Here is a 15525-nt window from a genome sequence, read left to right on the forward strand (position 1 = left end):
TTACAAGGGACACAGATGGACAGCCAGATGAGGGCGTCCATAGGGTGACATCTGGGAGCTTATGTCCCCGTGGAGCTGGGGTGGGTGCACCCCCCAGATGTGTTCACCAGCCCCATCTTCCAGGGGTTTTGTGGAGGCTCTGTTAGGGTGGCAGGGCTGGAGTAAATCGCCGGCCTCAGGTGATTGGCTCAGCCTGCAGCCCCTCTCCCCTCCCTGAGGTTCGGGGTGGGGCCTGAGTTCCAGCCTCTCCTCAGGGCTGTGGCTTCTCCTGCGACCAGCCCCATCCTGAAGCTCTCCGGCGCCCGGGTGACCTCGTTAGCACACGAGCTCTGTGCCAGGAACCAGGACAAAACCAGATAGACATGTCGTCTTTTGCTGCGGTATCACGCCACGCCCCCACTGTACTCCGGCACCCGGACCCCAGAACCCGCCTCCCTAGCAGCCCCACCCTCACTCCCAGGGCCTGCTCGGACCTCTTCAGCTTCCCCAGGTTGGCATGCCTCGGGGTGCTTTTCCCCCGGGCCCTCCTCAGCAGTGACCGCCCCTCCTGCAGGCCCCCCCAGTGGTGACCTTGCCGGGCTTCTCCCAGCACCGGACTCTCCCGGACTCAGGAACGTGTTTCCTTCATCCCGGTTGACCCAGCAAGGCCAGGTGTGCGGTCGTAGGAAACACGTATGTTGGTATCTGTCCCTGGCTCCTGACGTGGGGCTCCTCGTAAATTCCCAAGTGACAAGAGCACCAGGAGCCCCTTTTATCCTAATGAGGTGACTCTGGGTGGCTCCTGGGTGGAGGCTGGTCGCCAGGAAGACCGAGCCAGGATGAGAACCTTGGAGCTTACAGCGCCACCCCACGCCCATTCTCCAGAGTGGGGAGGGGACTAGAGATGGAGGTGCCCGTGCATCAGGCCTCCGTGCAGTCCCCACAGCATAAGGCTCGGGGGGAGCCGGGTCGGCAGACACAGCCACATACCGGGAGGGTGACGCACCCCACTCCACGGGGACACAGGTGGCAGGCTGGATTTGTGACTGAGCCCTTAACCTGTGGGATCCGACACCATCTCCAGGTGGGTGGTGTCAGAACTGGACTGAACTGTAGGACACCCATGCGGGGGTCACAGAGGACTGCTTGATGTGGGGAAACCCCACACATTTGGTGACGGAAGTGAAATGTCCTGTGTGAAAGTAAAGGAGACTCACAGGTGAGAAAAGACACCGGAGGGAAGAGCGGGGCTTTCCGGACTTGGGAGGTGAACAAAACTGGGTTTTTCCAATTTACCAGACCATCCAAACATGATGAACTTCTGTCAAATCTCTTCCCTCTATTGAATTAATAATTACGTTGAGAAATAAAACCAAAGGGAAAAGCCATGTTAGAAAACGTCAAACTGAATGGGAATTCCCTGAATCGGCTCAGACGTTTAACTGCACATTTAACAAGACACCGGCCGTCTGTCGAGACGAGCTGCACTCAGGCACCCAGGCCCCGGCCCTCTCCTCGCTGGGCAGCTGCACGGGGCGAGGTCAGCCCAGGGGGAGCCTATGTGCAGCCAAAGGGCAATTCCAAGGTCATCTCGCTTCCTCTGATGAGCCTTCTGGCAACTGCGAGGGTCCAAAGATGCAAGGCCGGAGCAGGGCTTCTGCTCGTGTGGAACTTGGGGAAAGAGACGATATATCCCAAAAGGGGCCAATGAAAACATGCATAATACTTGAAAATGGCATTTGCGAGAAAATTATATTAAAGCAGCCCGGAAGCATAATTCCACCAGAAAAAAATAAAAGAGGAGCAGAGAGTGGAGTAAAGGTAACTGGTCCCGTAGGGAGAATCCAGACACAGGCAGATGGAAGACAGCCCCGCCTCAGCCCGGCCTCGGTGCTTGGCTTCAGGAGGAGGAGCGACATGAGTGAAGCAGCCGGCAGCCCTGCCCTCACACAGACACACCAGGCACGTGTCCTGCAGCTGCTCCTTTCCTGTGAGGAGCCGGAGCCTCTGCCCTGGGCCACCGGGCACCACGAGTGTCACTCTGCTCATGGCATTTTCCCCCGGGAAGGTTCAAGCTTGGTGTGGCTACATCAGTCGACCTCTCCTCTCCTGGCTCGTGAGCCGTGTCTCCTGATGAAATCCCCGTGTCTCCTCGTGACCCTCACCGCCCCGCATCCAGGGCCGCGGCTGCCCACCCCCTGGGGGAGCACGAGTCCCCGCCGCTTACCCGAGCCCGCCGTGGGGTCACAGGCCTGGAGCCTGTGTTGGGAGGACACCGTCGGACGCCGCCCTAGAGCAAGGAGGGTGTCTTTGGATGCAGCTGCTGCCCTGGTCTGGCTCACAGACACCATGCTCAGGTGGGTCTCGCCGCCAGGGCTCGGTGGGGGCCCTCACAGCCGGGCTTATACTGGGCCCTCCCCTGCTGGGCTGGACAAATGACCCACGCCTCGGGCAGCTCCCCTGGGAGGAGGGCATGGGGTCCACACCCAGCTGTGGCAACTAGGACTGAGGCTGCCAGGGTTACCTCGCACCCCCACCCCCTCCCTCGGGAGCTGGCAAGGCCTCCCCAGGCTCCTGCTGTAGCTACAGGCCTGACAGAGGGTGAGGAGGGGCGACCCAGGCCCTGGGGTCCTCCCGCCCCGCAGGTGCAGGAGGCTGGCCTGGAGCCCAGCCCGGACTTACGTGCTAAGGGCGGCCACTGAGGGACCGGCCACGTGCCACACGGTGGGCAGGAAGCTGGCAGCAGGAGGGAGGGCAGTGGCGGAGACCACCGGGGGCCACGTGGAGTAACCCGCTGGGGAGCCAGGCGTGGGGCTGGCCTGCAGCGGGGCTGGGGGCGTGTAGTGGTAATGGTGGTACACAGAGGGCGGCTTCTGCCTCTTGGCTCGCAGGGCGGCGGGGCGAGCCCACTGCGGGTCCTCAGCATGACACACACCGGGACGTTTCAGCGGGCCCCCGGCTGCTCCTGGGCTCCCCTCCCCTCCCCTCCACGTGGTTCCTGACTCAGGATGGGGTCAGGGTCAGGGCAGCGGTGGGCAGGGGTCCCGGAGGGCGTGAGGGTGGGCACAGGCTCCAGCAGAGCTCAGCCAGCTCCAGGGGCCGCTGTCGGGGCCCTGAACTGGGCAACCCGTTCCTCATCCGGGTGGGGCTGGGGGCTCTGGGGAGCTTCAAGCTGGAGCACAGAGCCGGAGCCAGAAATGCGTTTTCCAGAGCTACAGAGATGCATGGACTTCTGGAGGAGGAGCCACCAGGTCCTCTGGTCTTGGTTTGGGTGTGGAGCCTACCTGTGCGGGGAGGCGCAGGGGCGCGGGTGCCAGTGCTGATGGGGGCAGGGCTCTAAGCATCAGGTTCTGTGTGAGGATCTGGTGCATCTGCGCGCTCTGCATCAGCATCATCGCCACCATGTCTGAGGGAGGGCATGGAGGGCTCGGTCACGCACGGACGGCCGTTGCCGACCGGGCCACTCCTGCAACGGAACTCAGGGGAAGCAGACGCAGAGCTCTACGCGCAAGCGTGGAGTCCAGTGGGTCTGCAGGTCCCAGGGTGTGTTCTCAGACGTGTCCTTTTGAGCCCTACGGATGGTGGAGCCTTCTTGCTACTGGATTCCTGACGTCCGTCCGCTGGGCTGCGTGGTGGCCCCGACGGTATCCACATCCTAATCCCCAGGACCTCTGAATGTGGTCTGATTTGGAAAAAGGGTCTTTGCAGGTATGATAAGGATCTTGAGATGAAATCACCCAGGGGAGCCCTAAACCCAAGGCCAGTGTCTTCCTGAGTGACAGGCAGACGGAGCTCTGAGACAGAAGAGGAGGCAAGATGCAGAGGCGGTGGGCGGAGGCTGGAGGGGCGCCCGGAGCCCCAGGAGCTGGAGGGGCAGGAAGGACCCTCCCCAGGACCTGCCGCACCTTGAGTTTGGACCTCAGCCTCCAGACTGGGAGCAGACACAGTGCTGTCATTTTAGGCCACCGGCTTGTGGCGCTTTGTCGCAGCCACCCCAGGAAGCTAATACATATTCACCAACTTGGGACACTAGGAAACGCTGAATCTGGTCAGTGTGGGACATAAATGTTGCTTCTTTCCACAGCAACTAGGCCCTGGAAATTAGGTGGCCCTCTAGGCTCTGTTGGCCTCACCGAAGGAAAGCGAGCCTCTAAGGACCACTCACACTCGCAGCCAAGCAGATGGGGCCTACAGGCTTGGGCTGGGGCTGCAGCAGACAGCCTCCCCCTCAGGCCGCTCTCCCGGACCTCCCTGCAGGTGTGGACTCGCCGAGCCTCCACAGTCACGTGGGCCAATTCCTTAAAACATGTCTTTCTCGCTGTATTACACACCCTGCTGGTTCTGTTTCTCTGCAGGGCCCTGACTGGCACAGATGTCGGCACAGGGCTGGGGGGCTCTGGGGAGGGGGCCAAAGCCAGACTGCTAGTGCAGAAGCTGAGTCTGGCAGCCCCACAGGGGCAGAGGCCCTTGAGGAGACCCACGTGGGTCTGGGCCTGGGGCAGCCCCGCCCACAGTGAGCCCTCTGAGAGGGAACCCTCCCCATCAGCCCCGCAGGGTTCCCCCCGAGTAAAATCGAGCATGAAAAGATTAGTCGACAGATGGGGGGGTAGAGAAACGGACCCACGTCTACAGCCTCACCACCAGGGCACACGTCAGTGCAGTGGGCAAACAGTCTTCAATAAAGGGCAGGGGGTCAAATAAAGGGCAGGGTATCCATGGCAAAAATAATAGCATTGATCCCTCATTCACAGCACACACAGAAATCCATTGCAGGTGGATTGTACATCTAAATGTGAAAGGCAAACAGAGCCGTAGAAGGAAATACAGAAGAACGTCTTCCTGACCTTGACGGGTAAAGACTTCTTAAACAGGACACAAAAGGTACCAACCATAAAGAGTAAAGCCTGAAAAACTGAACTTCACTCAAATTAAGAACTTCTGTTTATCCAAAGACACCATGAAGAGAGTGGAAGGGCCACAAAAAGGACTTGCTGTTTGCAATACATATGTCAAAATGACCCATTTTTAGAATACATAAAGAATTCCTGGAAATCAAGAAGACAGGCAGAAAACCTGAAAGAAAAATGGGCAAAATACTTGAATGGGAACTTCACAAAAAAGCATATTCAAATGGCCAAAAATATATGAAAAGGTGAAGTGCAAATTAAAACCAGAATAAGCTACCATGACCTGCCCACCAGATTGGTGAAAATGAAAAATTCTGAAAACATCAAGTGTTGGTAAGTTGCTGTGGGCAACCGAAATTCTCCTCCCCTCCCGTGGGGTGTACATGGGTTCAGGCACTTTGGAAAACCGTCTGGCAGTATTTCCTAAGCAGCCATCCCATCCCCGGGTGTGTGCCCCACAGACACGAGCACGTCCATTCACCAGAAGGCACGCAGAGCAGCACTGCGGCACAGAAACGGAACGCCCAACCCCCCAGATGGGCCCACAGTTTGAGGGACTGAATAGCGTGGTGGCTAAAGAATGGCCCCAGCGATGTCCGCATCCTGATCCCAGAACCTGCGAACGTGTTCCGTTACACAGCGAAAGGGACTTGCAGATGGTGACGAAGTTAAGAATCTTGAGATGGGATGGAAGTGACCGGAGTCTCCACCCACGGATGAAGGGATAAGTAAAATGGGGTCCAGCCACACAGTGGGATATTACTCAGCCTTAAAGAGGCAGGATGCTCTGACACGGGCTACAACATGGATGGACCTTGAGGACACTATGCTCGGTGCCATAAGCCAGACACAGAAAGACAAATACTGTGTGATTCCACTCTTATGAGGCATGTAGCCCAATCAAAATCAAGAAGGTGGAACACACACTGGTGGGCGCAAGGGGCTGGGGGAGGGGGATGGGAACCTGTTCACTGGGGACAGAGTTTCAGTTTTACACGACAGAAGATTCTAAAGATCTGTTGCACAACAATGTTGAATATAGTTAGCACGACTTAAACATGGTTACGATGGTCAACTTTATGTTACGTGTTTTTTACCACAATTTTTTAAATTAATTTTTTTTAAAAAGGACCTTCAGATAGGGAGATTATCTTGGATTATCTGGGTGGTCCCAATGTCATCACAGGGGTCCTTAGAAAGTGTTGGGAGAAAATAACTATCAACCTACACTTGAATATCCAGCAAAACTAGTGTTTAAGAACAAGGGGAAATAAAAAGAAAGTGAACACTAAGGCAGCTTCAAAAGCCTGTCCTGCAGGACCTTGTAAAAGACTTGTTCCCAGATGATAGGAAGGGATTCCAGGAGGACGGTCTGAGATACAATAAAGGGTGAGCTAATTCAAATGTATTTGCTGCATGACGTTATACCAGTGTCTTTTCTGTGAAGTTTTCCGAAAAGGTAGAGCTGATGTGGAGAGCGGTCGCGGGGGGTGGGGTGGGGTGGAGCTCCAGAAGCCGCGTGTCTCTCTTCATAGGAAGCAGCCCAGCAGTCCTCCAAAGGGGCTGTTGTAGTACTTTTGAGAGTCCCTATTTTTACATTCAAATATTTGATCCAGTTGGAATTTGTTTTGGTATAAGGAGTGGGGTAAGGAACGTGACTTTACTTTTCTGAATAACTAGCTACTTACTGACTGTTTCTTTTTTACCAGTGATTTTAAATGCACTTTTTAAAGGCACACAGACACTTGCACGCGCACGCGCGCACACACACACACACACACACGTATGCACAGGGTATGCTGGGTTCACCTCTAGAGCCTGACAGTCACTAAAGTTCATCGGGAAAAACCGAGGAGCGTGGTGAGGAGAGACCAGCGGGCTGTCCTCTCTACACCTCCAGGCCACCTTCGTGTGTGTCACGGTGAGAACAGTCCCCCTGGGGAGCTGCAGGCCGCCATGGACCAGGCCTGACATGTAGCGTGTACACGGTGGTGCTACAGTCCCGGGGACAGAGTTGAGAACATTCATCAGGTGATTCTACACACAAGTCTGCCTCGGACTCTCAACACCTCCCATCGTCAGGGAAACGCAAACCACAACCCCAGTGACCGACTACCGCCCCTACTAACACGGCTGACCGCACCACATGCAGGCGAGGGTGTTGAGGAACTGGACCTCTCACACATGGCAGTTTTAAGCACACACCTGCCATGATTCAGCCGTCCCAGTCCTAGATATTTACCCAGGATAAATAAAAATGTACATCCAGACTCAGACGTGAGTGTCCATGGAGCTTTTGTGGTGATAACCAAAACCAGAAACGACCCAAGTGTTCATCGACAGGTGAAAGGATAACAAACCAGTCCATCCACACAATGTAAGGTCACTGGGCAATTTCAAGGAGCCATGGTTTGCTACGCCCAACAGGAGCGATGAGTCTGAAAACAGTGCCAGAGTGAAAGAAGCCACACAGAAAAGAGTGCAAACTGTGTGATTCCACTCATACAAAAATCTAGGAGATGCAAACTGATGCAGAGTGACAAAGCAGGTAGGACGGCAGGAAAAGGTGCCTGAGGTGATGCCGTGTTCACTGCCTTGACTTAGTGATGGGTTCACAGGTGTGTACAGGTGTCAAAACTATCAAATTGTACACTTTAACAGTGTGCAGTTTATTCTATGTCACCTCAATAGAGCTGTTCTAAAATTCAAGTATTTAAAATTACTTAAAGAGAAAAAGCAGTTTAACCAAGGGTTTTTTGAAGCTAATCACTGGATGAGTTGGGCTGGAACACAGTTCTTTCAAATCTGAGTCCAGGCTTCTTCCCTCAGGGATATCCATCAGTAAGGATTTTTCAGAGTGAAATTATTTTCATGTTGCTAAATACATAGCTTCAGTTGAGCAGTCAAAAGCTGGCCCTAAAAGACTACCCTGCTTACAAAACTATTTTTTCAGTAGAGAATTGCGTAAACCCATGACAACATTCGTTATGAACTCTTACCTTCCTTGATGCTTCCTGACTGCTGAGTGGGGAAGGCCTGGGGAGGGGGTATCTGTGCGACGAGTGGCTGCTGAGGCAGCTGCCGGATGATGGCGGTGGGAGGTGGGGGTGCCTAGAAGAGCCAGACGACCCATTACCTGAATGTGCCCCAGGAATAGTGACCTACAGAACCACCCACCACCCATCCACCCACCATCCACCCATCAATCCATCCCCCACCCACCCATCCATCCATCCATCCATCCAACATCCACCCACCATCCATCCATCCATCCATACATCCATCCACCCACCATGCATCCATCCACCATCCATCCATCCATCCATCCATCCACTATCCATCCACCCACCACCCACCATCCATCCACCATCCATCCATCCATCAATACACCCATCCAGGGGCTTCCCTGGTGGCGCAGTGGTTGAGAATCTGCCTGCCAATGCAGGGGACACGGGTTCGAGCCCTGGTCTGGGAAGATCCCACATGCTGTGGAGCAACTAGGCCTGTGAGCCACAACTACCGAGCCTGCGCGTCTGGAGCCTGTGCTCCGCAACAACAGAGGCCGCGACAGTGTGAGGCCCGTGTACCGCAATGAAGAGTGGCCCCCACTCGCCGCAACTAGAGAAAGCCCACGCACAGAAACGAAGCCCCAACACAGCCAAACAATAAAATAAAATAAAAAATAAAAAAATACACCCATCCATCCACCAGCCATCCATGGGGGACTTTAAATGAGAAACCCTAAAGGTTAAACAGATGGCTGAATAGGTAAATATTTGAGTCTGGGTATCACTTAGGACATGGAATGTTATGGACTGAATGTTTGTTCCCCCTCAAATTCATATGTTGAAGCCCTAACCTCCAAAGTGACTACATTTGGAGATGAGGCCCGTGAGGAGGTGATAAAGGGAACGAGGTCGTAAGCGTGGGGCTCTAGTCTGATAGGGCTGGTGTCCTTGTAAGAAGAGAAAGAGACACCAGATGCTGTCTGCCCCGTGAGGATACAGTGAGAAGGCGGCCACCCACCAGCCAGGAGAGCACGCTCATGGGAACTGCATTGGCTGGCACCTTCATCTGGGACGTCCAGCCTCCAGACTGTGAGAAGGTAAACGTCTGATGTTTAAGCGCCCAGACTGTGGTAGTTTGTAATGGAGCCCAAGCAGAGTAAGACGTGGCATTTTTCATGTTTCCCACGTTTCCCGGCTTTAGTGGGCTAAGCTCATCCCTGCTTCCATTAATTCTGCTTTAATAGAGGTATCCAAGGATCTTGGCATGGAAATACCCTCTGGCTTCCCTCCTGAGTTAAAATAATGCACAAACGTTTTGGGCGCACGCCAGGGGGTGATTCGTATTTTAATCCTCTTCCGGATGCACGAGGCCCTCCCTGTCCCTTCTCTCTCAGTTCACGGAAAGGCTGGCATAGACCAGGGTTGGCAAACTTCCTGTAAAGGGTTGGACAGTGTATCGCTCCGCTTTGTGGCCACAGGGCTTTAGTTGTAACTGCTCACCTCTTCCTTTGTAGCTGCAAAGCAGCCCCAGACATGTAAGCACTTACGAACCCTGAGATGTGTGTTTCATATCATTTTCATGTGTTACAAACTATCACTCTTCCCCTGATTCTTCCCCAAACATTTAAAAGTGTACCACCCCGGCCTTCCCTGGTGGCGCAGGGATTGAGAGTCTGCCTGCCGATGCAGGGGACATAGGTTCGTGCCCCGGTCTGGGAGGATCCCACATGCCGCGGAGCGGCTGGGCCCGTGAGCCATGGCCGCTGAGCCTGCGCGCCCGGAGCCTGTGCTCCGCAGTGGGAGAGGCCACAGCAGTGAGAGGCCCGCGTACCCCCCAAAAAAAAAAAAGTGTACCACCCCTCTCGGTTCACAGGTCGTACTGACACAGGTGGCAGCCAGCTTTGGCCTGTAGCCACAGTCGGCCGCGCCCCGCAGGCCACCCCCCGCCCTGCACAGACCAGCAGGCAGTCCCGGCGGTGGTACTGCCGCAGCAGAGGGGGCCTCCTACCCCAGAGTCTCTGGGACATTCATCCTAACCACCAAGGCCCCTGCTTGCTCTCGTGGTGTCACTGGGGCTGAGACTGAAACACCCAAGCATGACTGGGCCTGAGGAACTGCAGTAAGTATGAGCACGTTGGGACTGGGGGAGCCTCCAGAACCTACACCCTCACCCCACCATTCCTGGGGCAAAGGGGGCTCTGGGGGCTCTGCTGGCACGCCCCTTCCCTCTCTGTTACCTCCACGTGGGCTGCCAGGTCCCCTCCCAGAGGATAAACGCCCTCCAGGTCACGGACCCAGCCTGTGGGCACCACCGACCTCCCTGGCCACCGGATCCAGAACCTTCTCAACCGGGCCCCGCCCACCTCCTGCCTTGTCTTCTCCTCACGCACTCAACCCCCGAGGCCGCTGCCCGCCAGGCACCAGCTGCCCCCGATACAATCCCTTTTGCTTAAGAAAGTCAGAGCTGCTTTCCCTCGCTTGTAACCCAGGATGCTGAATGTAGGCGTGAGGCTCTCAGAAGTGGACCAGTCTTCCACCTTTTACAATTCTGCCCTGGAGACTGGGGGCTAAGCTTCCCCAGTCATCATGAAGTTTCGGAAAGGAGCGGACACACTTCTTCCCCAAATTCAGGCCCTCCTGATACTGAAACCCCCTAATACTTCTGCTCCTAGCGCAAAGGTTAGGACGTGGGGCGGAGCTGGGACCCCAGCCTCTCACCTGTAATGAGGAGATAAGCACCCCCTACCCCCAGCCAGTTCTCAGGGCACCTGTGAGGCCTGATGACACACATTAGCCCCGACAGAGCCAGACATGGACTGCAGCCACGGCCGCCGCTTAGCCCACGGCCCCTTCTGCGCACTTCCCTAAGGTGCTGAGAGAGGCGAGACACGGAGGTGTGGAGACACCGCCATCCCTGCTTAGGTGAGAGGTCTCTGGGGGCGTGGCACCCTCCCTGCATTGGTTCTGCCCCCCAGATTCACCGCGAGGAAGACTTACTGGGTGTTGGGTGATCTGTGGTGAGTCCAGGGTGGGTGGGGCCGGGGAGACAGCGGGGTGGACACCCACGGGGGGCACCTCTGGGGGCAGCACTGACCCACGGGCTCCTCCGTCCAGCCCCCTCCAGGCACGGGCCCGGGAGACCTCTTCCAGGAGGTGCTGTTCCTGCAACGCCAAAGCAGAGCCCGTGCTCGGAGGCAGGGAGCTGTGACACCTGGAGCGGGCTGGCGTGTCCCAGGCCCTCACCCCGCCTGGCATGACAGCGCCAGCGCACAGGTGTGTGGCCCCCCCATGGGGGAGCGGCCCCAGGACCACCTGCCACCCCTGTGCACCAGGCTCCCTCCCACCCCACCCGGGTGCATGATCAGATGGTAGGCCCAGGGCGCAGCTGGGTCGGAGTGGGAGCCAGGCCCTGGAGGCAAAACCTGAAGGCCCTTGCATGGTGCACACAGGAGAAATTGACCCCGAACAACTTTTTCCAGCCTATAGAGGATATTCCGTCTCTCCAGCATGCTTCCAGGTCGACTTCACTACAAAGCAGTGAGTTTATCACAACTATCGTTTGGACCCGAATGCACCCCTTCCCATGGTCATTCCCTGCTGCTGGTGCCTCTGGTTTGGATGAAGCCCTGGTCATCTTGGAATCCCACTTCCGGGGAAACGGGACCCTTCACACGGCATTTCCACCTCTGATCGTGTGCAACCACAGCCGTTTTTTCAGCTCACAGCCCCCTGCGAGAGCCCAGCCTCTGGGAAACAGGCGAGTTCTCCTCTCTCCATGGAGTCCGTGATCGGGGAGTGACGCCCCTCAGCTGCTCACGGCCCATCAGCTGTCCGCCCCCAAGTCACAAACATCAGAACCAGCACGGGTTCCAGAAGGGCCCCCACCTCCACTGGCCCGTGTTTGCTCTGAGCTCAGGCCACAGTTTCAGCTGCAGAGAGCTCGGGCCAAGGCTCCCTGTGGCCACATGGCCTACCCAGAGTCTCTGCAGAAGGTCCTTCCTCATCCTCAGAGCGCTCCGCAGGGCGGCCTCTGGCCCATCCTCATTTCCTGGAGGGAAGCGTGTGCTTCAGGGCTCAGCACTGCAGACCCCGGCAGCTCCCACCCCCGGGACCTGCACGCCTGTCCCAGAGAAGGAGGGAGGTGCCTGGGGACGGAGCTCGGGGGGCTGCCCTGTGGGGATTACGTGGGCAATGGTGGGGGGGCACCCGGGGAGCTCAGTCTCTCGGGGAGCTCTGTCTTGCTCCGGGACAGGAGCCGCAAGTTGCAGAGTGAGGATTTCCCCCGGGGCCCGAGCACCGTGTTGCTCCTGCACCTTTGCCGGAAGGTCCCGCGGGCTCCACGGGACGCAGTGAGAGGAAGGAGGCCCTCACGGGATGGGGCTGAGAGGCCAGCCTCCCGGCACCTGGAGCCACCCCGCAGCCCCAAGCTGCCTGTGGGCTGGTGTGTTCCACGGAGCCTCAGGGAACGGTTCCTGCAGTGTCCTGGACGCCACGCCTCTGGTGGTCCCTGAGCTCCTTTCCTCGGGGTGCACGGGCCTGCCCCCTCCCCCCAGGCCTGTCGCCTCCCCCTAGAGCTGGCGATGCCCGCGCTGCCTGTCCTCTGGGGTCCCCACTCCCCCTCCAGGAGTCCCCACTTCCCTGGCCCATGTGTACTCTTCCACGTTCTGCGCTTGTCCTTGGTCATGTGACCTGGTTTGGGATTTTTTTTCTATCTGGATTTGGGCCCTGGGCTCTGTCTGCTGCACTTGGGAGCTGCCTGGAACCCCCGCAGCACAAGGGGCTACGCCACATAGTAAAGAACAAGTAGTGTCTCCCCAGCACCTCGCCTAGATGTCCCTGAGCCCGGAGCCCATCACCAGGGAAAGCAGTCCTTGCCCTGGGTCCTGTGGCCTGAGCATCTGACCGCCAGCCAGGATGGGGACGACGGGGCATCTGGTCTGGGTGCCCGAGGATGTACAGGCTGACACGGATGGGGTAGGCCCTCCACACCCACACTGCAGAGCAAGCTCAGGGCAACATGGTCTGATGCAGGTGTGGCCACTTGCGATCCAAGCTGGGCAGCCTGGGCTGGTTATCTAACCTCTCTGTGTCTCTAGCACTCAACTGTGAAACAGGAATGATGAACGTGCCCTCCAGGGTATGCAGGCTGGATGTGATACGATATGAGGGTGTGTGTGTGTGTGTGTGTGTGTGTGTGTGTGTGTGTGTTAAAGACACAACAAAGGCCTTTCCGCTCTGAAAGTAAAGAAGTTTAGAGGACAGTCTCGCCATAACTGGAGGTTGCTCCGGGGCCTGCGCAGCTTCAAGCAGCCAGGGGCTCTTACCGGGCGTGAGGTGGGGGTCCTCAGAATCCGCTTCCACATCCTCGCGCTCTTGCTTCAGTTTCTGTGAGGAGAAGAGACCAGGACGAGGACTGTGCTCCAGGCGCAGGCTCGGTGTGGGGGGCCAGGCCGGGCACCAGCGCCCAGACAGACGGGCTGGGAGCAGGAAAGGTGTGAGGTGGGCTGCGGGGCAGGTAGCCAGGTGGGACCCTGAGGCCACACTCTCCATACGATGCACACACACTCCACCTTGAAACCCACAGGTCCCTGCAGGAGGCTGTATGAAGAGCTTGACCAGGCCGGCTCTGTGTCCTGACCACTCTGACTGCTCCACTGAGCCCTGGGCTGAGCAGCTACTGTCGGGGCCTGTTCTGGGGTGGGCCCTGCTGCTGCTCTGGGCAGCCGTCGGGGGCAGAAGAACAGAGCAGGCAGGTGAGGTGGGGGGAGCCGTGAGGAGCCCGCAGATCCTCGGAGGAGGAGAAGGAGGCCGGCCTCAGGGCGTCCACTGGCTGCCCGCCCCAGGCCTGGCCGAGACGCCGCACCCTGAAACTCGGAAGCCGGGAGGCCCCCAGGGGGAGTATCAGGGCGCCCTGGCAGTGCTCCAGCCTGTGGGTGCGGGCCTGCCTCCTGGCTGCAGAAACTGCCAGGAGAACCTACTTGGTTCTGTACAAACACAAAGAAGAAAAACCAAGGAACCACAGTTCTTCACTACGAGGCTAAAACCGCTGAAAAGGGTTTTGCTTTGGAACTGGGCTCGTTACAGGTATAATCTTACCTTTCAAAGCTGTGCTTCTGTAACAAGCTGTTAAAAACACGAGTGCCCAGCTTACCTTCTCCAGGAGTTTCAGGGTCAGCCGGGTCAACCGATCTGCCACCGAGGAGTCCAGCATCCCGGGGCCACAGGAGGGGACGCCACGGGCCCACCCCCTCCCCGTCTCAGTTCCCTCCGGAAGAACCGCTCAGCCAGAGAGAAGCAGCCCAACCCTGGGGTCACTGAAGGAATCCCACGCTAGGCTCGGTTTGCCTTCTGGCCTCTACGGCCAGAGAAGAGCGTGCGGTTGGGGTGGGGGGGCACACGCCCTGGACGCACAGCGTCTGGCATCGCCATGGTGGTTGCTAGGAGCCGCAGACATGGCGAGGCCCGGTTGCCAGGTTTCCACTCAGAGTCCTTCCCAGGCCCCGCCTGTCCCCATGCAGGGGTTACCAGTAAACACTGCTGATCCCCAGGTGTGGCCAGGCGGGGCTCCTGGGGAAGGAAAAAGTGGGCAGCAGCTGGGGCCCGAGGGTAGAGCGCAGCCCTGGCCGGGAGGACAGAGCCCAGAGGATGGGGTGGGGGAGGGGCATGGCGTCCATCCCCCACGCACCACAGGGGCTGCCACCCCTGCCCTCAGCCCGCTATGGCCTCCAGGAGGACATCAAGTCCCTGGCCTTTCCTAGGGATCCTCCCAGCCAGACGGGAGTAAAGGTCAGAACACTGGAAGACAGGGTGCAAACACCACCTCCCTGCAGACTTCAGGAAACTCTGCGTGGCACCAGGGAGCTGGCCAATGAGGTGCCTGGGGGCTTCTGGGTGGGAGCTCAAGGTGGGCTCACCCCAGAGGACATGGGGCCACCCCGAGGCACCACCCCTCAGGGTGGATGTGATTCCAGCAGGGGGACTGCCCAGCCGGGACCCATGCCCAGAGAGGGGCAGGGGCACCTGGGAGGGGGACCGTCGGTGGGTGACCCACCTGCCCGGCAGAGGGCATGTCCACAGGGCTGGCATGGGGAGGGGGCGTGAGGGGAGGGGAGGGGGTGTGCCCATCAAGGGAAGACTTTTCTAAATGATGCTTCACTTCAGTGCTTCCCAGGAGGGGCAGTTTTGAGGAGTACTATCGTGTTTTGTTTTATATTGTATCAATACCTACTGTATCTGGCATTTTGTAGGGTGTCCCTCTACTATTGGGATTTGTTTGATGATTTCTCACAATTGGACTGGGGTTATGGGTTTTGGGGAGGAAGACCACAGAGGCAAAAGGCCCTTCTCATCCCATCCCATCCAGGGTGTGTGCCGTCAACATGACCTACACTGTGGATGTTGACCTCAGTTACCTCGTGGAGGTGTGTCTATCAGGTTTCACCACTGCACAGCTACTATTTTTCTCTCCCTTTCCACACTGTCTTCTTCAGGAGGAAGTAGCTATGCGCAGCCCATACATGAGGAGTGGGGGGTTATGTTTCCCTCCTTGAAGGTGAGTATCTACATATTTGGACAGCTGTTTAATTGTTAAAAATAAATTAAGAGTCAGATCCAACATTTACAGAATATCT

At 57.3% G+C, this 15525-nt stretch overlaps 1 protein-coding gene across 7 annotated transcripts; it reads right to left on the reverse strand.

Moving 5' to 3' along the window:
- Positions 1–1712: 1712 nt before the first annotated feature.
- LOC309806703 (uncharacterized protein C21orf58-like) lies at positions 1713–14543 on the reverse strand. 7 transcript variants are annotated; one of them, XM_082625649.1, is made up of 9 exons: positions 14046–14543; positions 13219–13279; positions 11869–11942; positions 10892–11056; positions 7886–7997; positions 3264–3385; positions 2662–2809; positions 2207–2269; positions 1713–2109 (listed from the first exon to the last, which is right to left on the reverse strand). In XM_082625649.1, exons 1-9 carry the CDS (start codon positions 14103–14105, stop codon positions 1925–1927), a joined length of 990 nt encoding a protein of 329 aa, XP_082481775.1. In that variant the 5' UTR covers positions 14106–14543; the 3' UTR covers positions 1713–1924. The 7 variants fall into 7 exon arrangements, with proteins under 7 accessions (XP_082481775.1, XP_082481780.1, XP_082481779.1 ...); XM_082625654.1 differs by lacking the exon at positions 11869–11942 and having other exon boundaries at positions 14046–14542; XM_082625653.1 differs by lacking the exon at positions 11869–11942 and having other exon boundaries at positions 13219–13371; positions 14046–14542.
- Between the last annotated feature and the right edge of the window lie 982 nt (positions 14544–15525).

This window comes from Mesoplodon mirus (genome assembly GCF_964341445.2).
Source record: "Mesoplodon mirus genome assembly, chromosome: 6".
Taxonomy (NCBI): domain Eukaryota; kingdom Metazoa; phylum Chordata; class Mammalia; order Artiodactyla; family Ziphiidae; genus Mesoplodon; species Mesoplodon mirus.

What these genes read in the sequence shown, in the direction of transcription:
- LOC309806703 (XM_082625648.1), bottom strand. Translation starts at nt 13,444, where the DNA reads ATGGAGAGTGTGGCCTCAGGGTCCCACCTGGCTACCTGCCCCGCAGCC. An exon ending in CACAGATCACCCAACACCCA is followed by an intron (nt 7,998 to 10,891) that starts GTAAGTCTTCCT and finishes TGGCTCTTCTAG; the next exon opens with GCACCCCCACCTCCCACCGC. An exon ending in CCCTGCGCCTCCCCGCACAG is followed by an intron (nt 2,810 to 3,263) that starts GTAGGCTCCACA and finishes ACACGCCCCCAG; the next exon opens with CCCCGCTGCAGGCCAGCCCC.